We start from the raw sequence: 24,300 nt of genomic DNA, 5'->3' as shown, positions 1-24,300 counted from the left end.
TTGATCATCTGCCTCCCTTCTAAAAATTTCATTTCTCTTAGAATGAGGAGGTAACCATTTATACTTTCATTTGTGTTTCAGGTAATGAAAACAAAACTGAGAAGAAGGAATGGAAGCTAAAGCAGGAAATAAGAAATAGAAATGTCAGGACACCCAAAACAAATGCCCCAGGGATTTAAATTCTTAGGACCCAGCAAATGTGAGAACAGCCTAAATGTGAGTCAACACTTAAACTCATCAGAGGCTGGACTGCAACAATCCCCGTTTGAAGACAAAGGGTTCAGCCAAGTAAGTGTTACTCTTAAGAAAACCCTTAAAGGAGGCCAGGCGCCGTGGCTCACGCCTGTAATCCTAGCACTCTGGGAGACGAGGCGGGTGGATTGCTCGAGGTCAGGAGCTCGAAACCAGCCCGAGCAAGAGCGAGACCCCCGTCTCTACTATAAATAGAAAGAAATTAATTGGCCAACCAATATATATAGAAAAAATGAGCTGGGCATGGTGGCGCATGCCTGTAGTCCCAGTTACTCTGGAGGCTGAGGCAGCAGAATTGCTTGAGCCCAGGAGTTTGAGGTTGCCGTGAGCTAGGCTGACGCCATGGCACTCACTCTAGCCTGGGCAACAAAGTGAGACGCTGTCTCAAAAAAAAAAAAAAAAAAAAAAAAAAAAAAAAAAAACCTTAAAGGCAAGGGAAAACTTGAAAATAATAAGAAAATGTGAATTTGTGATCTGAGCCCACTTGTTACACACCAGAGAGTGCCTGAAGAAGAAAGAACCTATAGGTGCAAGGCATGTGGCCAGAGCTTCAAAGAGAAGTCAGGACTTGCTCAGCATCAGAAAATCCATGCCTTAAAGAGAACCTATATACGTAATGAATGTGGAAAGGTTTTCAATAGAAGTTCAAACCTGGTTATACATCAAAGAATTCACACAGGAAGGAAACCTTATGTTTGCAATGACTGTGGCAAAGACTTCAATCAGAGCCTCAGTCTCATTCGACATCAGCAAATTCACAGTGAGGAGAATCCCTATGAATGTAATCTGTGTGGAAAAGCTTTCGGGAAAGCTCAAACATTATCCTTCACCAGATAATTCACAGTGGAAGAAGCCATATATATATGTAATAAATGTGGAAAGGCTTTCAATCAGAGCTAAGATCTTATTATACATCACAGAATTAACAGTAGGGAGACACTCTATGAATGTAATGACTGGAAAAGTGTTCAGTCAAAGCTTACATCTTGTTACTCATCAGAGAATTCATTATCCATAGGAAGAAACTCTATGAATGCAGCAATTGTGGGAAAGCCTTCAGGCAGAGTTCCCTCCTTATTCAGCATCAAAGAATACGTAGTAGAGAAAAACGCTATGAATGAACTGAATGTGGTAAAGCCTTCAGTGGCCACATAGTTTTTCTTAAACATCAAAGACTTCATGCTGAAGAGAAACTCAAATATGAAAATAGCTTCAATTCAGATTCAGGAACTTAATGGACAGTACAGAACTCATAAGGAAAATAAACCTTACAAATGTAACAAATGTGGAAAAACTTCCAAGGCAGCTCAGATCTTATCAAACATCAAACAATTCACATAGGAAAAAAAACTTGCAAATGCAGTGAACGTGGAAAGACCTTCAGTCAGAACTCAGTCCTTACAGAACATCAGGGAATCCATATGGGTGAAAAGTCTTATCAATGTGGAAAAGCCTTTACAGGGAGCTTACAACTTATTTACAACAACAAAGGACAAGTTAGGAAGGACTGTTTTCTCTGTCTCTGGAGTTTGATAAGAATCTTGGGTAAAATATTTTTTCCTGATTAACTCTGAAAGTTATCCATTGGCCATTTTTGTATATGTGCGATCAAGAAGAGGGAATAGAGAATCTCTAGGTCAGATCTGGCAGTATATTTAAATCCCAAGAGTAAAGGTACGGCAAGGCTCCTCTGAGCCTTGGTATTACATTATAGTAGCTTGAAATTGTTTATCTTTCAATTCCATCATATATACCACTATTTGACTTTCCTAAAACAATGCTTTCATCATCTCTCACACATACACATATGTAAACTCACATCCAAAAAAAGAGCCAGTGCCTGCCTATTACCTAAAGTAAAAGGCCTTGGCTTGGCACTTAATACCTTCTTTCATCTGGTCCCTTACTAACTTACTTGTCTCTAATTTCATGAAACCCCCTAGCTCAAGGTCTGGTTTAATCATTGTCCCTAAATAGCCACAGTATTGTGCTAACCCTTTAAGGCCCAGAGGTTCTCTGAGGCTCTTCCGATCCCCTGTAACACTCACAGGTCCCTACTACTGAAACTGCTCATTTTTTCTGTAAATACAGATAACATGTCAGACAAGTTGTCAGGCACACCCTCAGCTCTTAAAAGGGGAATGCCTTGGCACTTTTAAAAAAAAATTACTTTGTTCATTATGAGAAAAATTCAAACACTGAAGCATGATTTGTTTGAATGAACAAACCAAAGTGCTTTGTTTCTCCAATGCCACAGCTTACCAGAAGCCACTATTGTACTGTACTGTATTGTACTGTAAATCTAATGTACTCTTGTTTTCTTCACATTCCAAACTACCTAGACTTTTACCTTCTTCAAAGCATGAAGCTACTCTTTTTTTCACCTCATCCCCCAACCCAGACTTAGACTTACATATATGTTTTTGTTCATAAATGCTTGAATGGATGTCCAAGCTTGTAATTGTCTAGTTTTTTTATTGAAAATTATATTCATCACAAGAGGTAGTATATGTCATTTTCTTTCTTACTTTTCTTTTCCCTGTAGATATAAACTATATGTTGCAGGAAAAAACCCAGCTTAAATTATATTTTTCTTGGACAAAGTATCCATTTATTTCTAAATTAAATTTGGTCACTAAATATTTTAATGATTCCCATTTAGAAATTTGTTTTCCTGACAGTAATGCTTCATGTTACATTAAAATGTAATTCCTCTGTGGCACTTCCTTGGGATCTTCTGCCTGAGTCAGGGTTATTTTATAAACATTTAGGCTGGTACATACAATTTTGGTAATTTATATTTTGCTAGAAAATCATCCATTTCATCTAGGTTTTCAAATATGCTGCCCTAAAGTCAAATGTAATAGTCTCTGATTGTTTTAATCTCTTCTGGTTCTGTGGTTATGTTTTATTTCCCTTTCCTACTCTTTTTTTTCTTTTTTTTGAGACAGAGTCTCACTCTGTTGCCCAGGCTAGAGTGCCCTGGCATCAGCCTAGCTCACAGCAACCTCAATCAAACTCCTGGGCTCAAGCAATCCTTCTGCCTCAGCCTCCCAAGTAGCTGGGACTACAGGCATGCGCCACCATGCCCAGCTAATTTTTTCTATATATTTTTAGTTGTCCATCTAATTTTTTTCTATTTTTAGTAGAGACGGGGTCTCACTCTTGTTCAGGCTGGTCTTGAATTCCTGACCTTGAGCCATCCTCCAGCCTCAACCTCCCAGAGTGCTAGAATCCTAGCACTCCAGCAATCCAGATTACAGGCAGGAGCCACCATGCCCAGCCTCATTCCTACTCTTGTTAATTTTTATTTATTAGGCTCTAAACAGTTTATTTTAATATTCTTTTCAAAGGAATCGGCATTTGATTTTATCCCTTCAACCACTTTTTTCTATTTCATGAATTATAATTTTTATCTTTAATTCACTCTTTCTTGTTTCTTTTGGCTTATTTTACTATGCTTTTTTATTCTTTTTTATCTTTATCCATTAATAAAGGAGGTAATGAAGGCTATACATTTTCAAGTATGGCTGTTGCTAAGGTCTCATAGGTTTTAACATGAAGTGTTCTTTCCATTGCCTTCTAGGTAGTTTGTAATTTTGCTTTTCATTTTCTTTCGATCCAAGTGGCTTCTTTTTTCTTTTTACAATATCACCTTTACTGGTTCAACCAAGTGGCTTCTTCTTTCTTATTTTTACTGATTTGCTCAAATTCCAGTGCATTTTATGTTTTCCCTTATTAATTTGGACGTTCTGCTGTACATTTCCATTCTCATAATGGTTACCTTACCTTTTCTGGAACTCTTATTTCTCTATTCTCTTTGGAAAACATGATAGCAATAGTTTCTCCCAACCCAATAAAATGAAACCATATTATTATTTTTCTCCTCCCCTCCCCCTAGGCCCCAGGAATTGCTTTTTATTTACCAACAACGGGCAAGGATGGGCCAGTGGTTGGGGAATCTTTTCTCCTTGAAGCGAACGTCTTCAGCTGTGACCCTTTGATAAGATGTGAGAAGAGGTAACTGGAAAACAGAACCTAAAGGAGGCAGTGTTGCAACAGGCCATGCCCAAGACTTGTTAGAATTTCTCTGACATTTCTGTCAACCAGCACTGCCACTTGAGGTACAATCCCAGAGAAGCGAGGCCCGCCCGACATGGTCTAGTTAATCCGCTCTCACCGGCTTTGCCTCCACCTGCCCAGGGACCGCAAATCCCAGGGACCAGGCCAACTGAAGTCCACCCGTACAGGAGGCTCACTCGCTTGTACTAGGCTCAAGTCCGAGCCAGGAGCCGGCTCCTGCCATCCTGCCACTGAGCGTCGGCCACAACCCAGAGCAGAGTCCGCTAGCGGCAGCCGGCGCGGAGGCTTCTGGGAGGTGGAAGCCGAGGCTGCGGCAGGCGCAGGCGCAAACCAGCAACTAGGGCGGGCGGCTGGAAGCGGCGCAGCTCGCATTGGTGCCCCATGGAACCTCCTGATGCTGTGAGGTGAGTCTTGCCGGCGGCTGTCGCGAGGTGCCGCTCCGAGCCCCGGCTGCGTTTGCTGGTCGCGGCCGGCAGCGGGGTCCTGCTCAGGACTCGCCGGGGGCGCCGCAGGTTGTGAGGAGAGGGGTTTGGGCCAGCCGGGTACCCGCGCTCTGCTGCCTGCGGTACGTCACGTACGTCACGTGCTGTGGAGGGCTGGGGACCTCGGTGCCCCTCTTCTGTTTTCTGGAGATCCCAGCGGGAAGAGTGAAGGGTGTTGGTGGGGAGTTGTAACCGGCCTGGACGACAGCCCCCTCCCCAGGGCTTTCGGGTGGGCACCTGCCGGGGGCCGGGGTAGAAGTTCAGCTGGGCGCTGGCGCCGCCGGGGCATCACCCTGAGAAACACGGGTGTCTCTCACGTTTGTCTTTGCGCCTCCTTTGTCCTCGGCCCAGCAGTCCCCGTTTGCGCTCCTTTAGTGGCCTCTGAGTGCGTCTACTTCCTTCCCTGTTAGATTTCCCTGACGCTGACACTGTACCCGAGACTAAGTCTTTCTCGTAGCAGCCATGTAACAGGGCCCTGCTACAAATCCTGGGCGTTGGAGTAAGATCCAGCCCCTTAGAAGGGGTTTACATTTTTCTCTGGCTTCAACCACTACTTCAGAAATTTGGAAAAGGGTGAATGGGCCATCTGGGAGGAGGCTGCCCCCCTACCCCCCATCACGGCCACCTCGTTCTAAAAGCAGCTCAGCTCTAGGCTCCAAATCTGGAAAGAGGTTTTGCTTCACAATTGTTTCTTCCCAATAGTCATTTCTTCTTATGGGCTCCCAGAATTTTTTTTTTCCTGCTGCTTTTTCCTGTTACAGCATTTATCTAGTTTGTATTATAGAAAACCACTTTACGGCCCTGTCTCTACCAGACTGCAAGTATCTTAAAAGCTTTGACTTAGTGGAGCAGGACTCCGGGGAGGGGCAGAGGAGAAAGAGGGAGTGAAAGGGTATATTATGGAGTTTGAGTCTTCGTAGATGCTAAGTATGTGTTTTATGAATGAACAAAAGAAGAATGATTGATTTCTTCTTATGTTACAGGGTGCCCCTGAAAGATTCGAGCTGGTATGGGCCTTCTACAGAGCTAGACCATACTGAGACAGCTGTATCACTAACAGCAGCTAAAACGCCGGCCCTTCAGGGTACACAGGAACAAGAAATTATGATGATGGAGCCAAAGGAAGAGGATCAGTCTTGGGAGTATGAGACCAGGCTACCTGGGAACCACTCTACCAGTCAAGAGATCTTTCGCCAGCGCTTCAGGCAACTCTGTTACCAAGAGACTCCTGGTCCCCGGGAGGCCCTGAGCCGACTACGAGTACTCTGCTGTGAGTGGCTGAGGCCAGAGAGACACACCAAGGAGCAGATCCTGGAGTTACTGGTGCTGGAACAATTCCTGACCATCCTACCTGAGGAGCTCCAGTCCTGGGTGCGGGGACATCACCCTAAGAGTGGAGAGGAGGCTGTGACTGTGCTGGAGGATTTAGAGAAAGGACTTGAACCAGGACCGCAGGTGGGAAGGGGGATTTGATCTGTTTTGGGAGCCAGATCGATGACCCTCAGGCTGGACAGAGGGGCAGCAATAGGGGGAATTGCCAAAGTCAAACCTCTCTTGGGCCAGGTAGAGTAGTTAGTGTGTGTTTCTGTCTCTGTCTTTTCTGCCCTCAAGCCCTGAATGAGAAAGAGACTCTAGTTTCTCTTCCTTCCCCTGTGCTGACGTTGAGGAGGCTCTCTAAAGTCTCCTTGGAAGCTTTGGTCCCACATAAACCGAGTGGTGCCTGATCACCTCCAGGTCCCGAGCCCTGCATGTGGACCTACACAGGAAGAGCCATGGGAGAAGGCGGCACCTCTGGGAGCAGCCCAGGAGGCACTGAGCATCCAGCTCCAGCCTAAGGAGATGCAGCTCAAGTGTGAATCTCAGGAGACCCAGCCTTTCCCAGAGAGTGGTGAGGAGCAAGATTCTGTGGGGAGGGAGAGGAGGAAGAGGGAATATAAAGGGTACAGAACCTAGTACATATAAAGGACAAATAGTAGGTGCTCACATGTTTTTTTATCATCATCTTGGCCTCACTGTTCTTATCTCTTAGGTTAGAGGCTTTGTCTATTTTATCACCTGTAAAATTAGGAGTAAAAATAACCTACCTCATGAGATGGTTTGAGGATTAAACTAAAACTTACATAATATCTACTTCATTATCTCCACTGCTTTTGACTTCTTCTAGTCCATAATAGCTCTGCTTTGAGCTTAGAAGCCAGCATTGAGATCCTTTCCTTTAATTTCTCCATACCTCCCAAAACACTTTTAAGCCATAATGCAGTCTTACGTAAGACACAGCCTGTCATCACCTTTATCTACCACCTACCCCCCCATCTAAACAGCCCCACTTGAAACTGTCTCATGTCTGCATTTATTAATACCTTCTGCCCTTTAGATTTACTGCAAAAACTTCCTTCTCAGCCTGCATACATCCCCACAAACATCCTCTCCTCTCTCCCAGTGGCAAACACTAGACTTAGAGACAATAGACCTAGGAATTCAGGACAGTGAACTGTAGTGAACATAATGTACATATGTTTCTAATCAGGAAGAATATATTTAATAATTGGTTTTGCACCACAACCCCACCATCACTACCACCATAAACAAAAGCATTTGAAAAATAGAATTCTTGTTAGTAGCAAAACAGGGAAAACTAGAAATGGAGATTAATCTTAGAGTTTGTCTCAGAAGTATGTTTTTACTACTGAGCTCTCCTTTCCTCTTTTTTCCAGACTTTTTCTTGTCTCCTTTACTTTTGTTTAGTAAGCCTCTATTCATTTATCAACTTGATACTTTACTTTTAAAAAGAAGCTAGCTATGGGCCGGGCGTGGTGGCTCACGCCTGCTAATCCTAGCACTCTGGGAGGCTGAGGCGGGCAGATTGCTCGAGGTCAGGAGTTCGAAACCAGCCTGAGCAAGAGCCAGACCCCGTGTCTACTATAAATAGAAAGAAATTAATTGGCCAACTAATATATATAGAAAAAATTAACCAGGCATGGTGGCACATGCCTGTAGTCCCAGCTACTTGGGAGGCTGAGGCAGCAGGATTGCTTGAGCCCAGGAGTTTCAGGTTGCTGTGAGCTAGGCTGACGCCATAGCACTTACTCTAGCCTAAACAACAAAGCAAGACTCTGTCTCAAAAAAAAAAAAAATAAAAGAAGCTAGCTATTGTGTGATTTTTTTTTTATAGCAAGCATATTTCAGACTTCTTTAACCATAACATTTAACTTGAAAAAAATGTATTTTTTAAATCATATGATCTTGAGATAGCTTAAAGCAATTGCTTTTTGTTCTCCTTAGACTATAGAGAATGTTACAGACAAATAAAACATAAACTGTCTTACAGACATTTAAAAACAAAAAGGCATTGAAAATGCTCTCCAGATGTGAAGAAAAAAAAAAAAAAAAAAGAAAAAAACAAAAAGGCAAAGCATTATTTTCTTCCTTCTTTAAGGAGCAGGGCAAAGGAAAAGACAGAGCCCCAAGAAGATAGGAGGCAGGGAGCTGGCACTCTTCCCTTCCATAAAGGAAGTAGCTGTGGGAGGCTCTGCTTCAGTAATTGTCCATTTATGTGGTGGGAAAATGAATGGGAAGAGGTAATAGTTACAGAGCCAGGAGTTACACAGGCTTTCTGCCTTTAGAAACATCACTTTTCCCTAACCCTGTTGATTTTTCTTTCTTATTTTTCCCTTCCTTCACAACATCAGTTGACCACTCCCCAATTTCTTGAAAATAAGAGTTTTTGTCTTATTTTTCAAGAGTGAATCCTAATAGGATCCTGCTTTGAAACTTCTTTTCTTTTTTCAATAACACTTATTTAGTGTTCCATTGTGGAAAAATTAGAAAAAAAAAAACCCAGATAATCAGGGGAAGAAAAAAGAAACCTTCTCTCCTTTACATTCCCATCACTAAGAGATAACCATTGGTAATCTTATTAGCCTTTGTCTTATGTCTAGTGAATATTGTCTAAGCTTTATTTTCATTTCAGAAATGTAAATTCTAATCTAAGTGTCATTTCTCTATACATCCAGAACAGGAATGTTTACATTTTCCATCAGTTGTTACAGAAGATGGTCCAGAGCCCAAGGACAAGGGATCATTGCCACAACGGCCCATTACTGAAGTGGAATCTCAGGTGTCCTCAGAAAAACTCGCCACCAACACCTCTACATTTGAAGCTACCTCTGAAATTGAGGGTACCTTAGACCAGCAGCAGAGAAATCCCAAAGCAGAGAGACTGAGGCGGTCCCCTGCTCAGGGGAAAAGTGTCAGACAGATGGTTGTCACCCATAAGAAAACCACTACAGGGAAGAAAGACCATGAATGTAGTGAATGTGGTAAAGCCTTCATTTATAATTCACACCTTGTAATTCACCAGAGAATTCATTCTGGAGAGAAACCCTATAAGTGTAGTGATTGTGGGAAAACTTTCAATCAGAGCTCAAACCTCATTCAGCATCAGAGAATTCATACAGGAGAGAAACCCTACGAATGTAATGAATGTGGGAAGGCCTTCAGGTGGGGTGCTCATCTTGTTCAACATCAGAGAATTCATTCAGGAGAGAAGCCTTATGAGTGTAATGAGTGTGGGAAGGCCTTCAGTCAAAGCTCATATCTAAGTCAGCATCTGAGAATTCACAGTGGAGAGAAACCTTTTGTATGTAAAGGATGTGGGAAAGCTTATAGATGGAGTTCAGAGCTTATTAGACACCAAAGGGCTCATACCAAAAAAGAGCCTTCCCAGTGTGTTGAAGGTGAGAACGTCTCCAGACAGACTTGTACGTTTGTCTAATCTTCTTTAAGACTAGATCCCATAAGAATTATCAGCACCTTAAGGTTTTTCCTGTGTCTTTCTTGATTTAGGAAAAACTGTTTAGTCCCACCTGCAGATCATCACTTCATGTCCTTTAAGATGACTGTATCAATTAGGTTCCTTTGGCTGCAAATAAGAGCCAAATTCTACTGTTCTTTCTAGCATGACCTTGAGCATCATTCTGACCTGCCCAGTTTGCCCACCAATAAGATATGTTTGGTAATGCTTACTTCATTAGAGTTCTGGGCCTGGCACAAAGCAGCTGCTCAGGCAGGTGTAGTTATATTAGTATTTATCCTGAATGGGTCTCTGGTTCTAGTCCTTTCTCAGACCCATACTGGTCTACCTCCTTGAATAGGGTCATATCTGCAGGTCCAGGGAGGAGACAGAAATCATACTAGTAATTTGAACAGGGAAAGTTTAATATAAAGAAGTGTTAAATAGGCCAGGCATGGTGGCTCACGCCTGTAATCCTAGCACTCTGGGAGGCCGAGGCGGGCGGATTGCTCAGGTCAGGAGTTCAAAACCAGCCTGAGCAAGAGTGAGACCCCATCTCTACTATAAATAGAAAGAAATTAATTGGCCAACTAAAATATATATAGAAAAAAATTACCTGGGCATGGTGGTGCATGCCTGTAGTCCCAGCTACTTGGGAGGCTGAGGCAGGAGGATCGCTTGAGCCCAGGACTTTGAGGTTGCTGTGAGCTAGTCTGATGCCACAGCACTCTAGCCTGGGCAACAGAGTGAGACTCTGTCTCAAAAAAAAAAAAAAAAAAAGAAGTGTTAAATAGTAAAAAGAGATTATCTGCTAAAGGAGGTAAAGAATAGCTTCTAGGGCTGAGGGAGAATTCTCAAGGAAGAAGCAGACTTAGAAGAGGGTCCCCCTGACCCCAACCAGTATTGAAATTCAAACCTCAAGATTGGACAGGATGTGGTTGTTCCAGTGGTGTACCACAGTTCAGCTGTATAGGGTTGCAAGAGCCAATTTTGTACATCTCTTCCCAAATCTACATTGAAATTAGCTGTGGTATTCACACTATGGAAGTCAGCAAATGCAACAAATCAGATTTTTTTGGTTTTGAGCTAATTATTAAATATTTACCAACACAACATTGGCTATTGCCCCACCAGATGGTGAAGTTCACTGAGGGGTTGCAGGCCGAGGCTGACGAGCAGGAAGCCACTGGTTAAGGTGCCAGCAAAACTCACTAGAGGGTAAGTGCCACGGGGTCTCCCACATTCCACTGGCAGCTTCACTGTAAGAGTAAGATGGAAAAAGCCAGAACTAGGAAGAAGCCCCTTTGCTTTGTCCTTCCAGTGCCCTTTACTGACAAAGAGGGAATGTTTACAGGTCCAGCTCTAGTATCATAAAGTAGGGCAAAGAAGGGTAGATTTGGAGATAGGAGGCACTGAATTGATAACTGGTACACATTTTAAGTTCATTTCCACCGGAGACCTGTCTTTGCTCTCCACCCCCTACCTCCATGCTTTCCTCCTAGATAGTTACATAAGTCACTTCCATTATCTGGATCTCTATTTAAATGTTACCTCCTCAGAGAAGACTCCTGACTTTGACATACTAGTTTATTTCTCTCTCACATAAATGTCCAGAGGTAAGCAGGTAATCAGCCATCCAAATTCAGACCCAGCTCAAGACCTGTTTTTGTATGGCCAACAAGCTAAAAATTGTTTTTACATTATTAAAGTATTGTAAAAGAAAGAATATGTGACAGACTGTATATGGTCTGCAAAGCCTAAAATATTTATTATACTATCTGGCCCTGTACAAAAAAGTTTGCCAAGCCATGGTCTAGGAGGCAGCCCAATTTGGTTTCACCACATATTTTAAGAGCCCATGTGCTTTTTATCTTACTCTTCCATCCCCTAGGCTAGGATGTTGTTTTTGTCCATAGGCTTAAAGCTAGATCATTACCATATGCATATTCTAACTCACAGGAAAATCAAAGTAATAATCACAAGAACAAATGATTTCCCTTCCATTAAGTGTCATGGGAGGTAGCCCAACCCTCTGGTGAGAACTCAGTTACATGGCCACATCTGTCTTCTAGGGAGCTGGAAAACACCTCTAGCATTTGCCCAGTTAAATTACTATGGAGAAGGAGAGAACAAATTTGGGATGATGAGGAGTAGCCATCTTTTCACCCCATGAAACATCTCCCCATTTCTCAACCCCGTGCTGCTGGTTGACCAGCACAGAGTTCCCAGAAAGGGCAAAGTAGGATTCTGGGAAGCAGGGGATGGGGACAAGAGGTCAAAGGTATGGATTAGAGCTCTGGCCTTTGTGGCAGTCACTCCAGAAATACCCATCATTGTGCAGTGCTCTTTAAGCATTCTAAGGAGAGCTGAAATCAGAAAAATACTGTAGGCAAAACATTGAAACCTTCCCTTTAGTCTTTGTTAATGCAGAAGAAGCTAGTCCAACAACAGATGTTTTGTGTGCCTAGTTTGATTATATTATAGAAACTAGTTCCTTATCTTGAGGGAGTCCTGGGAGTTAAAGGTGCCATACTTGTATAATAGTCTCTTCCTATTTCTGTATGTACAAGTGCCTTGTCCACGTGCATTTTGGAATTCACTCCGCAGCATAGATATTCCCAGCTCTGCAGCCGAATAAGCAAAAGAACCTGTTAACAAGATTGTGATCTTTTGTCCACAGCAGGAGAAACTGAATGTTCCTGGTCTAGTTGCTTATGGGCAACCTAGGGCTTCCATATAAACACCCTAAATAGAGATTTCACAGCAAATACTCTGTAGTGGAAACTTGTGGCCTGGTCTGGAGGAAGTGGATACCCAGGTGCTTTGAGGGCAGAGACCACTGGGGTTGATCAGAAATATGGATCATCCTCTGACTAAAAGGTACAGAGTTTCTTATCTGTTCACCTACACCTCTGGGGGAAACTCTCTCATCAAAGGGAAATGCAAAGTATACATGTATAAGTGAGGCACTTTTATACCCAATGGAAAAATATTGTTTGTGCAAATTTCAGTCAATTCCTGGATTCCTCTTCAGGGATCATGAGCAAAGTCTTTTAATATAATAAAACCAAAGTCATGGAATAAGCGCAGTTAGAATAATTTCATTAACAAGATCTTATAGTTTCAGGTGAATACTTTTTTTTTTCCAACCAAAGACTGATTTTATTTTTTTGTAATTTTTACAGACCAAATACATTATGTTATAAACTTTCAAAAATTAACAGATTAATCATAATTCTTTAAAATGTACATACCGTCAAAAATTTCACATTCTAGGATATCAGTAATTACAACCTCCTCAAAGAAAACAGTGCATAAAATGTTTCCTGTCGTAAAATCATTGTTGCCCAATCAGCCAATTAAGCTGTCCACAGCTTCTAACCTTTTATTATACACAGAACAAGATAAGATAGAAGATGGAGGAAAGCAAAAACAAGGGAAGCTGAGACATGTACCTTTGAGATGGACACTTTGTGGCCTATAAAACTCAAGACACTGAACAAGGATGCTCTTTATCAGAGCTCCAAAGCATGTCTGTGAGGCAGAATTGTTCTGTCCAACTAAACAAGTTCGGAATAGAGGCAGGAGGGTCACTTGAGCCCAGGTGAATACTTTTCTATAATATCTAATTTCTTTGGCTCCAGAAAAATTTCAGATGTAGGGAGGGGCAAGAAGCAAGATAGCCCTGCCTACAACAAAGATATGGACTGTTGGAGGAAGCCACTGGTGAAGGGACTTGCAGACTGAGCCAGGCAGTGTGGACATTTGGTATAGCACGAGCCTCTCCCTTCCCATCTTGCTGCTGCCAGGTTTCCTGGCACCATAGTTTCCTGGGTGGGGCCACTGACTAGGACAGCCCTTTCAGAAATTGCCCTGTGAAGGCAAGACTGGCTGGGGGTTGGGTGTGGTAGAGAGAGTTCAATAGTTCTTTCCTTGAACATCTTAAAAGAGCATTTTCTGGCCAAGAGCGCAGTGGCTCACGCCTGTAATCCTAACACTCTGGGAGGCCGAGGCGGGCAGATTGCTCAAGGTCAGGAGTTCAAACCAGCCTGAGCAAGAGCGAGACCCCATCTCTACTATAAATAGAAAGAAATTAATTGGCCAACTAATATATGTATAGAAAAAAAAAATTAGCCGGGCATGGTGGCACATGCCTATAGTCCCAGCTACTCGGGAGGCTGAGACAGCAGGATTGCTTGAGCCCAGGAGTTTGAGGTTGCTGTGAGCTAGGCTGATGCCACAGCACTCACTCTAGCCTGGGAAATAAAGTGAGACTCTGTCTCAAAAAAAAAAAAAAAAAAGCATTTTCTATTCTGTTCAGCAGATACTTGTTGAGCAGCAATCTTTGCATTATATAGTCTCCACTTAATGAGCACATTGTGCTTTAGTTGGTAGAAACCATCTTTGCAGCAATAGTCACTTTAACAATAGCATGTGGATTCTTGAGACAGGCAATACAAACCTCAAATATAGTATTCACTAGCTGTAATGATCTTGTGTATGAGTTTGCTAGGAGTGCCGTAATAAAGTACCACAGATTGCTTGGCTTAAATAACAGAAATTTATTTTTCTCATAATTCTGGAGGCTAGAAGTCCAAGATCAAGGTGTCAGCAGGGTTGGTTTCTTCTGAGACCTCTCTCTTTGGCTTGTATATGGTCATTTCCCTGTGTCTTTTCACATGGTTTTTCCTCTGTGCATGTCTGACTTAATTTCCACTTCTTATGAGGATACCAGTTATATTGGATTAGGGTCCATCCTATTAACTTCATTTTAACTTAATTACCTCTTTAAAGACCCTACCTCCAAATAAAGTCACATTCTGAGGTACTTGGGGGTTAGGACTTCAACATGAATTTTGTAGCATGAACACATTTCAGCCTATAGCACATTGGATGTCATTTAATCTCTCGAGTCTCAACTTTCTCCTCTGTAAAAAGGGGAAAATAATATTAATAGTATCCATCCTTAGGTAGTTATGGAGATTAAATGCAGTAACACCAACCCCAATGACAGGAACAGGTCTGTACTTATGTTAGCTTATATTATGAGATTGCTGAAAGGCAGCAATCTCATGTTTCAAGTGGGTCTGAATATTTTAGAATCTTAAATCCACCCAGGGAATAAGTTTAGTAGAGAAGGAAAAAAGTATTTGATAAGCACCTCCTGTGTACCAGGTCCTTGACATTCCTGTTCACATTAAAGGCAGATGGTCTCTTCCACCTGCCTTCATATGGAACAGACATCTTAAGTCTTAATCATCGTACTGGATGCTGTGGTGCACTACCAGGATCCCCCAGCTTCCAGGAGTGCTGCCTGCTGACAACTGTCTCTCCCCAAGAAGTGCCCTTGGCTAACAGGGAGCTGCCTCAGCCAAGCTTAGGTTCCCTCCCCGGAACAGCCCACATCTAACCCAAGGGAGGGGGCGGGGTGAGAGAGGGGATGGGCTCAAAGGCCTGGCCACCTTGCTTCAGTGGGAACCTTCTCTGAAAGGTCTTGTGGTGTGGTGGAGGCTTCTGTTGCAGCTGCATCACCGTTTAACCATCCTGTGGCCTCTTTTCTTTCACAGGTGTTCCCAAGAACATTCCCCAGTAAACTTCCTGCACACACTCCATTTCAAAATCTGTTTCCTGGGGATCTCAACCTATAAAAAGTAGGCAGCATCAAAGAAGCAAAGAGATGTGAATTGAGGGAAAAGTGAAAATTAAGTCACTAATTTGTGAAGAAAGCTACAAATCCCTACCTGCTCTCTTGTCTGTCATGCATCAATTTATTCATAGATTTATATGTCCATTCAGCAAATTTCAAGTGCCTGTTATGTATCAGACACGGGTACAAATCATAATGAAAAAAACACAGTACTTTCCCTGAAACAGTTTACTGTGGAAGGTGGGGGAAGAGGTAACAGGAATTACCATATACTGGGGTATTTATCCTGACAAGAGGCTGCTGTGAGGGCACACCTGAGAGAAGGTACAGTCCGAGCTCAGTGCTTAACGATATGGAGGATCAGCAAAGAAGAAAGGGCATGGAGGGAAAGGGAAGAAAGAGAGCTTCCCGGCAGAAGGTACAACACATGCAAAAGCCTGGAAAGATGAGGGCACATTTCTTGGTGCACCTGTCATATAAAGTGGGAGGAAGAAAGGGTTAGATGAGGCTGGAGAGGTGAACTGAAGTTTAGCTGATGGTGTGGCTTTGTAGGCCATATAAGGGATTTTGGACTTAAGAGCCGTGGGGAGCCCTTAATGGGGAGTGACACCATCAATTGTTCAGTTGTGCACCTCAGAAAGATCACTTAAGCCACCGTGTGGAAAATTGAAAACAGATGCTTATTAGCAGGCTGATGTAATAACCCTGAGTAATATGCTTACCTAAACTGAGAGTGTGGCCATGGGAATGTAGAAGAGCCGACAATTCTGAAAGGTATGAATGGCATCATGATCAGTAGGACTTTCGGGGGCAGATCAGACTTTGCCAGGCAGAAACCACCCTACCTCTGGACCCTATTTATGCTGCAAGCCAAAGAGTGCAAATGGCTCCATGTTTCCCTCCCAGGAATCTTAGGCTCTGTCCAGAAGCCCCATTCTGCAGGCCTTTCTCAGGCACCTGCCTCTGCACACACCTGAGGGGACCCTGAGCAGCTGCCTGGGCCTGGGCTCTTGGATCCTGGAAAGCCAGAGGTGGCACAGTGGCTGCCCAACGGACAGTGTGGACCATAAGCTGTGGGGTGAGGGAGAAGAGCTGCACACCAGGGAGCACATGGAAGGGGGAGGCTTTTTCCTATGGCAGAGGGTTGGACTTAAAGTTAAGGAAGTCAGTCTGCCTTGGAGCCTTGTTTTCTCCTCTTATTCCAGGCACCTGAAAATTACTGACAAGTGTTTCAGTCACACTAATAACTTTAAGAAGTAGGTTTTAGGCCGGGCGCGGTGGCTCACGCCTGTAATCCTAGCACTCTGGAGGCTGAGGCAGGCAGATTGCTCGAGGTCAGGAATTTGAAACCAGCCTGAGCTAGAGCGAGACCCCATCTCTACTATAAATAGAAAGAAATTAATTGGCCAACTAATATATATAGAAAAAATTAGCCGGGCGTGGTGGCACATGCCTGTAGTCCCACCTACTCGGAAGGCTGAGGCAGCAGGATTGCCTGAGCCCAGGAGTCTGAGGTTGCTGTGAGCTAGGCTGACGCCATAGCACTCACTCTAGCCTGGGCAACAAAGCAAGACTCTTGTCTCAAAAAAAAAAAAAAAAAAAAAGAAGTAGGTTTTAGAGTTAATATGGCTGCAACTGACAGACACTGAGGCACCCGTGAGAAAAAGAAGGCAAAGCTTTTCTCAGCAGTGGCACTTTGGTCTTGGCTCTGGGAGTTGTTGGTTTTGCAGGAACCCTGAGTATAGGTTCACAGCCCTCTCAACCAGTTCCAAGCTGACAGTGAAACCAGAATTGGACCCTTAGGAGAATGAAGATGTTGCCCCAGAGTTCACCAACTGGAAACCCCAGAATCTGGAGCTGTTAGCTGTAGCCAGGAAAGAGCGGGGTTGAGGGACAGTGTGCTCTTCTCATGAGTTTGACACAGGTTGTGAATTATGAGGACTCAGCATCATACAGAAGTGCTTGTTGAGCATTGAAATGGCCAGCTTGTGGTTTCAGCATCCACACATGAATGAGCTATTAAAAAGCACCTTTATAGTATACTCCAAAAGTGTGGTGGCTTGTGAGAGTGTAAGATAAATGCTGGCAGAGAGATTCTTAGAGGCGGGAATCAACTTCATTGATCTACCAACCAGTCCCTTGGGAGGCAGCCTCAGAATTGATGAAACAACTACAGAGTGCTATGACAGAATATGGTGGGGTTCTACAGGAACCTCAGAGAATCTATGAATAAAATAGAAGCATTAGTTGTTTTGAATGTGATGAAACTATCAGCTGCTACAGCCACCAAAAGAACATCTGAGGCCAGGCGCGGTGGCTCACACCTGTAATCCTAGCACTCTGGGAGGCCGAGGTGGGTGGATTGTTTGAGCTCAGGAGTTCCAGACCAGGCTGAGCAAGAGCAAAACCCCATCTCTACTAAAAATAGAAAGAAATTAATTGGCCAACTAAAAATATATAGAAAAAATTAGCCAGGCATGGTGGCGCATGCCTGTAGTCCAAGCTACTCAGGAGGCTGAGCCAGGAGAATTGCTTGAGCCCAGGAGTTTGAGGTTGCTGTGAGCTAGGCTGATGCCACAGCACTCTAGCCCGGGCAAGAGTGAGACTCTGTCTCAAAAAAAAAAAGAACATCTGGAAGAACAACCAGCTTGGAAGTTTATAGCAATAATATCACAGTGGAATATTATTTGTAGTTAACGTCATACTCCTTCCCCTTGTGTGTATGTGTGTTTTTTTAAATCAAGGGTGAAATTCTTCCCCACTCTTGGACATGACCAGGGGTATTGTATCTAAAAAAAGCAGTCACCAATTATAATTAACTTTTTTTTTTTTTTTTTTGAGACAGAGTCTCGCTTTGTTGCCCAGGCTAGAGTGAGTGCTGTGGCGTCAGCCTAGCTCACAGCAACCTCAGACTCCTGGGCTCAAGCAATCCTGCTGCCTCAGCCTCCCGAGTAGCTGGGACTACAGGCATGCACCACCATTCCCGGCTAATTTTTTCTATATATATTAGTTGGCCAATTAATTTCTTTCTGTTTATAGTAGAGACGGGGTCTCGCTCTTGCTCAGGTTGGTTTTGAACTCCTGACCTCGAGCAATCCGCCCACCTCGGCCTCCCAGAGTGCTAGGATTACAGGCGTGAGCCACCGCGCCCGGCCTATAATTAACTTTTGAAAGACAAAACTTGTTTATAAGTTGCAAAATAAAGGTGTATTATGAACTCTTTAAAAAAAAAAAAAAGAAGTAGGCTTTATATTGCAATGTTACAAATGAAGAAAGAGACTAAAAGAAATTAAATAATTTGTCCAAGGCCACATGATTTGTAAATGGCAGAGCCAAGATCTGAACTTAAGTATGATTTCAGAGCCTCTGCACATAGTGCTCTTTACTCAAAGCTGTGAGGAAGAGGAAGAGGAAGTGGGACTTTTTGCATTTCTAACTTGAATTGTGGGGCAGGGAAAACCAAACTCACTGTTCTGGTCAGCACTGCTTCCCAGACAGGTGGGTGCTGGGTCTGGTGACTGGACTACCTCTGTTGTGCAGGAACCAATATAAAATTAAATTGTCACCTTTATTGCATAATGGAACAATGAGAAGTGAGGGTCTTTATTTCAAAACCGAAAGCCTTGAAAGAGGCCTGTTACCTACAAAATCGGGATAAACAAAAACCTTGTAGATCAAGTGAACAAATCTATAAATAGAGAAAAGACTTCTGCTTCCAACCATGATGGGATAAAAGGAACTGGATTTACCATCCCATCTTAAATAACTAAACAGCCAGACAAAATATATGAAACAATGATTTTTTAGATTTTACCCCTGCATTGGGTAACAGCCAGTGCAGGACAATGATCCCTGAACTAAGGGAAACAAATGAGATGAATCCTAGCATTGGCCTAGCTTATTGCTGGTAGAGTTTCTAGGCTGCAGTGCAGGGAGGGGTAACCCAAACAGCCAGCAGGGTCCCTGAGTTGAGGAGACAGACTTGGGAATTCAGAAATGCTAAGGCAGAACAGCATCAGAGAGGAGTTGAACAGAGAGCAGTCTCCAGAGCTCTGCAGGATGTTCCCTCAGTTCTTCAGCTGAGTACTGATCAGCACATTTGTGTGAGGAAACTACCTGAGGCTGGGCAAAGAATCACTGGAAAGGAGTTATAGAATTCTTGGAGCTCTAGCAGGTCTGTGAATAGCTCATGTTCTAAAGAACCAGAGTGGAGAAACCTTGTGTTAATAATACACAGGGCATCAGGTGGAGTATTCAGAAGGGTATTCAGTGATGAGTCCAAATCACGAAAGGGTGCTCTTAAAATCAAACCTCAAAAGAAACTGTTTCCAAGCAACTTAACTGTATCCCAGTACAAAGCTCAAAAATATTTAAAGGAATTAAGAAAAAAAACACCCAACAACATAAAATTTACAGTGTCTGGTATCCAATCAAAAATTAAAGGCATGCAAAGAAAAAGGAAAATATGACTCTTAATGAGAAAAATCAATAGAAAGAGACCCAGAAATGGCACAGATGATATAATTAGTAGACAAGAACATTAAAAACAGCTATTGTACTCCATATATTCAAGAAGGTAAAGGAAAACATGAGCATGTAAGGAGAGACAAGATATTTAAAAGACCCAAATTGTGTTCTAAAGATGAAAAATACAATGTCTGAAATAAAAAATATACTGGATAGAAACTATACAAAATGAAACAGATTTTTTTTTAATTTTTAAAGTTTTTTTTTTTTTTTTTTGAGACAGAGTCTCACTTTTGTTGCCCAGGCTAGAGTGAGTGCCATGGCGTCAGCCTAGCTCACAGCAACCTCAAACTCCTGGGCTCAAGCGATCCTCCTGCCTCAGCCTCCCAAGTAGCTGGGACTACAGGCACGTACCACCATGCCCGGCTAATTTTTTTGTATATATACTTTTAGTTGGTCAATTAATTCCTTTCTATTTTTAGTAGAGACGGGGTCTCGCTCAGGCTGGTTTCGAACTCCCGACCTCGAGCAATCCGCCTGCCTCAGCCTCCCAGAGTGCTAGGATTACAGGCGTGAGCCACGACGCCCGGTTATATTTTTAACAAAGCATCTGTGAGCCATGGGACAACATCATCAACCAAATATACATGTATAATAATTGGAGTCCCAGGGAGTAAACAGGAGGAAAGCAGAAAAATATAAGGACTGAAAGTTTTCCATAAGTCCACAGATCCAAGAAGCTCAATAAACACCAAGCAGCAGAAACATAAAGAAAAATAGACCAAGGCACTATCACAATAAAATTGCTTAAAACCAGTAATAAATACATAGGTGACATTATTGGCCCAGGTGTGGAATTTTATTTTAAAAATAAGGGCAAAATTTTATAAGTAGAATAAAATGTTGACTTTTCAGGAAACCTACAGACTGTAAGTACTTCACAAGGGAATTCCCTTTTGTAAAAGAAGCAGCCTTCTACAATAGACTTTAAACATGTTACATTCAGAAATTTCATTAAATCCACTGGTTAGACTTGGCAAAGAAACTATTGTAAATGGTAATGAGATTCCCAAGTCAACTCAAAAGGGCTACTTAGCATCCTTAAGGTCAGGGGTCCTCAAACTTTTTAAACAGGGGGCCAGTTCACTGTCCCTCAGACCATTGGAGGGCCGGACTATAGTTTTTTTTAAAAAACTATGAACAAATTCCTATGCACACTGCACATATCTTATTTTGAAGTAAAAAAACAAATGGGCAAAAACACCCGCATGTGGCCCACAGGCTGTAGTTGGAGGATGACTGCTTAAGGTAGATGAAATAATGTACATTTAAGATAAAACACAACAGAAAATAAAAATTAGTACAAGGCAGTGGTTGAGAGAAGTAATTTTTATTCTCTTTTTGAACTCTAATGCTTGTTGAGAAAGCATCCTTGGAGTAAATCAGAGAAGGAAAATGGATACAGGAGAAAAACTGCATTTATTAGGCTCCTAATATGTACCAGGCACTGGACTTTCAGATACATTATTATATATTATTATATTCCCACACCCTTGAAGGGTAGGTATTTTCCCTACTTTATGAATGAGGAAACAAACTCAGGGAACAACCAAGATAAATACAATCCATTTAAAATCTGAGGGGATTTCTGGGCATGCTCCGGGTCTTTACAGGCTAGTGGCACTGGTTATTTGATCCTCTGTCTTAATAAATGGCTACTTTTTTCTTGATTCAATTGGATTTCCTGCATTATTGCTATTTCTTTGTCTGCCTGGATCTTATTTCTAGCTTATAAATGAGTTCCCATGACATGGAAGGAAAAAAAAAGGACAAGTTTTTCTGAGGTACCTAAGCAAATATTCTGAGCAAAATTTCTGAGTAAGAAAAAGAGGGAACCAGAAAAGGACTTAAAGTGGTTGTGCCTGTATTCAAAGGACAAATATCCAGCTCTGACAGGACTCTGCTCCAGCCAGCTGGGCTTCCAGCATATGGTTTGTCTTGCAGTAGAATCCCATCCTTTTATAACAAACCATTTTAAAACTAATTTTCAAAATTATCCTGAGACTATTAATACATTTGAAGAAAATATAAGCCTGTGATGCTGATGAGGCTGCAAAAATAAGACCACCAAACTCCAATAATTACTTCCATTTAAGATAGCTCATACCAAGAAAAAACTATATCCAGGAAGATGGAAATAATGTGTGAAAAACATAAATGAGATCAAGTCATAAACAAAAGCCATTATGAAATTAATATTTTTGAGGATGATACAGGCAAAGGGTCTGATTTTTTTTTTTTCAGGGCTGAACATTGCAAGGAAAGGGGTGTATTTAAAGCAACCTGTGGCTATCTTGTTTTTGAGTAAATGATATAGTGGATCAGTTCCCTCAACTAAAGAAACGTTTTGATTCACCTGTTCAATATTTTACTTGCCCACATGTCACACAGAAAGATCAGGTGGGCGATATAGACCTTTAATGCCATCACCATTTTAGGGGGTGAAGGATTTGCATAGAAAAATAAAGGACAGAAAAAGCATCATGATGCTACTACCTTCAGTTAATTACATTTGAAATGTCCAGTTCATCTTTTATTGCCTCTTATTTTGTTCATTTATTAATTTTTGAGTGGCAACCCTGGGCTGAACACCTCTACAACAAGAGTTAGCCCTGACCTCAGGGAGAAAAACAAAATTATTGACCTCAATGAAGAAGAGGAAAGATCAGAGCAGAGTTTCAGATGAGAATGAAAGTGTCCTACAGTCAGTTAATTCTCAGATCACTGGACATTGTGGATGCTCTGATGCTGAAGTTGGTAAGAGCTCTGACCAGAGTGTTTCTCACCTTGGCATTCAAAGTGCCTCTCCAGTGTGAATTCCAATGAACTCTGAAGTGAGAATTCTATCTTAAGGTCTTCCTACGCTCTACATTAGTAAGGTTTCTCACCAGTGTGAACTCTTATGAAGAGGAACCTCCAATCTCCACCTGAGGCCTTCTCCACCTGCAAGCATGAAGATCTCCCAGGTCTTTCCCTTGTTTACACTCCTGGGATTGCCCCACTTCAGAGTCCACGGAATGGAGTGTTGATTATAGGACCTACACCCACTAAAGTCCCTCCTCACCCCCACCCACAGTCCAGCTTAGAAAACGCCCGACATAACCAGCTGACCAAGGGTATAAAAGCATTCTGCTTCTTTCTTGATGATTCTCTGGATAATCTGCCCAAGAGCTGTCCCAGACCTCTGCCCACTCCCAAAAAATAACCACCTTCTCTCTTAGCAAAAGGCGTCAAAATTATCAACTCCGCTGCCCCCAATACTCATAACTTCCACATCTATCTTCTTAGTCCCTCCAACAGTCTCAGAGGGCAGTGCTTTCTCTCTAAAGCTAATATTGCTTTTCGCACCTTGTCCATTCTTTCCCGTTGCAAATAAGTTAAACTGTAATAATTAGTTATTAAATAATTATCTTAATAATTATTTACTATTAAGATAAGGATGGAGATTGGCTGGATGCCCAGAAGAAGGTGGGCCGCGGCAAGGACTCCATAAATATCCGTGGAATGGCTGAATGAATCCCACCCTGAGATGAGAAACGTCCTCACAAACTACAAATCCCATCAGGCGGGGTGAAAACGCCACAAGCCCCTGGCCATGGCTGCGCCGCACACTGACGCAGGAGCCTCCGCGGGCGCCCCAGAACCCTCGCAGGCGACAGTGAACTCGGCCAGGGAGTCCCTCCGCCCTTAGCATCCAACCCTATTGGTCACTGGGGAAAAGGCCCGCGGGATCTCAACTAATCAGCGCGCGGAGCCCCGCCCCCCAGCCCTCGAGCCCCGCCCCCGTGCGGTCGGGGTCACGCGCAAACGAGGGGGCTTCCCGGCTTCCTAGAGAGGTCCCAGCGGCAGACACGCTTCCGCTTGTGTCGGGTTTGGCGCTTCCCTCAGGGTGTCCTACCGCCTTGTGTCTGGCTGTGTCGGCAGCCAAGCGCATTTGGTGACTTTGTGGAGACTTGGAGGGTGCCAACAAAGTTGGGCCCACCAGTGGAAAACTGGCTGTAAAGCATGTTATAAACAAGGAAAAAAATAAGAGTTCTTGTCAGCTGGTACAACAGGAGAGATCGGAATCGTGGCCGCTTCCGGGGGCTGGGAGAAGGGACTTGGGAAGGACGCCCAGGGACTTGGAAGGGGAAGAGCTCGGATCCCAGGGCTCCTAAAAGGGGCTCTGGACCGCCTGCCGCTGCCTCCATCCCGTCAAGCCGCCTTCCTCCTTCCCTTATGTGCACCATCCCAGCTCTCAGAGCTTCAGGGACAAGTGGCTCGGCATGATCACCCGGCTGATTAAAATAGTGAAGCTTCACGCCTGTAATCCTAACACTCTGGGAGGCCAGGTGGGCGGATCGCTCGAGGTCAGGAGTTTGAAACCAGCCTGAGCAAGAGCAAGACCCCATCTCTACTATAAATAGAAAGAAGTTAATTGGCCAGCTAATATATAGAGAAAAAATTAGCAGGGCATGGTGGCACATGCCTGTAGTCCCAGCTACTCGGGAGGCTGAGGCAGAAGGATCGCGTGAGCC

The 24,300-nt window shown here is 43.1% G+C and overlaps 1 protein-coding gene and 1 pseudogene across 2 annotated transcripts; both read left to right on the top strand.

The window, feature by feature from the left end:
* Window positions 1-4,047: 4,047 nt before the first annotated feature.
* Window positions 4,048-16,830, top strand: ZNF232 (zinc finger protein 232). 2 transcript variants are annotated; one of them, XR_012913028.1, is made up of 5 exons: window positions 4,048-4,739; window positions 5,801-6,272; window positions 6,552-6,705; window positions 8,831-10,827; window positions 12,290-16,829. XR_012913028.1 is itself a non-coding variant. In XM_012779371.2 (4 exons), exons 1-4 carry the CDS (start codon window positions 4,717-4,719, stop codon window positions 9,589-9,591), a joined length of 1,410 nt encoding a protein of 469 aa, XP_012634825.2. In that variant the 5' UTR covers window positions 4,048-4,716; the 3' UTR covers window positions 9,592-16,830. The 2 variants fall into 2 exon arrangements, 1 of the variants encoding a protein (XP_012634825.2); XM_012779371.2 differs by having other exon boundaries at window positions 8,831-16,830.
* Window positions 14,586-18,058, top strand: LOC142861840 (large ribosomal subunit protein uL18m pseudogene; annotated as a pseudogene).
* Window positions 18,059-24,300: the final 6,242 nt, after the last annotated feature.

The sequence above is a fragment of the Microcebus murinus genome, chromosome 18 (assembly GCF_040939455.1).
Source record: "Microcebus murinus isolate Inina chromosome 18, M.murinus_Inina_mat1.0, whole genome shotgun sequence".
In the NCBI taxonomy this organism is placed as follows: domain Eukaryota; kingdom Metazoa; phylum Chordata; class Mammalia; order Primates; family Cheirogaleidae; genus Microcebus; species Microcebus murinus.
Note: the sequence above shows the minus strand (reverse complement) of the source record. Positions and strands in the feature narration are given on the sequence as shown.

Coding starts and splice junctions, on each gene's coding strand:
- ZNF232 (XM_012779371.2), top strand. CDS start 4,717: ATGGAACCTCCTGATGCTGTGAG. Junction 4,740..5,800: donor GAACCTCCTGATGCTGTGAG/GTGAGTCTTGCC, acceptor CTTATGTTACAG/GGTGCCCCTGAAAGATTCGA. Junction 6,706..8,830: donor CCAGCCTTTCCCAGAGAGTG/GTGAGGAGCAAG, acceptor CTATACATCCAG/AACAGGAATGTTTACATTTT.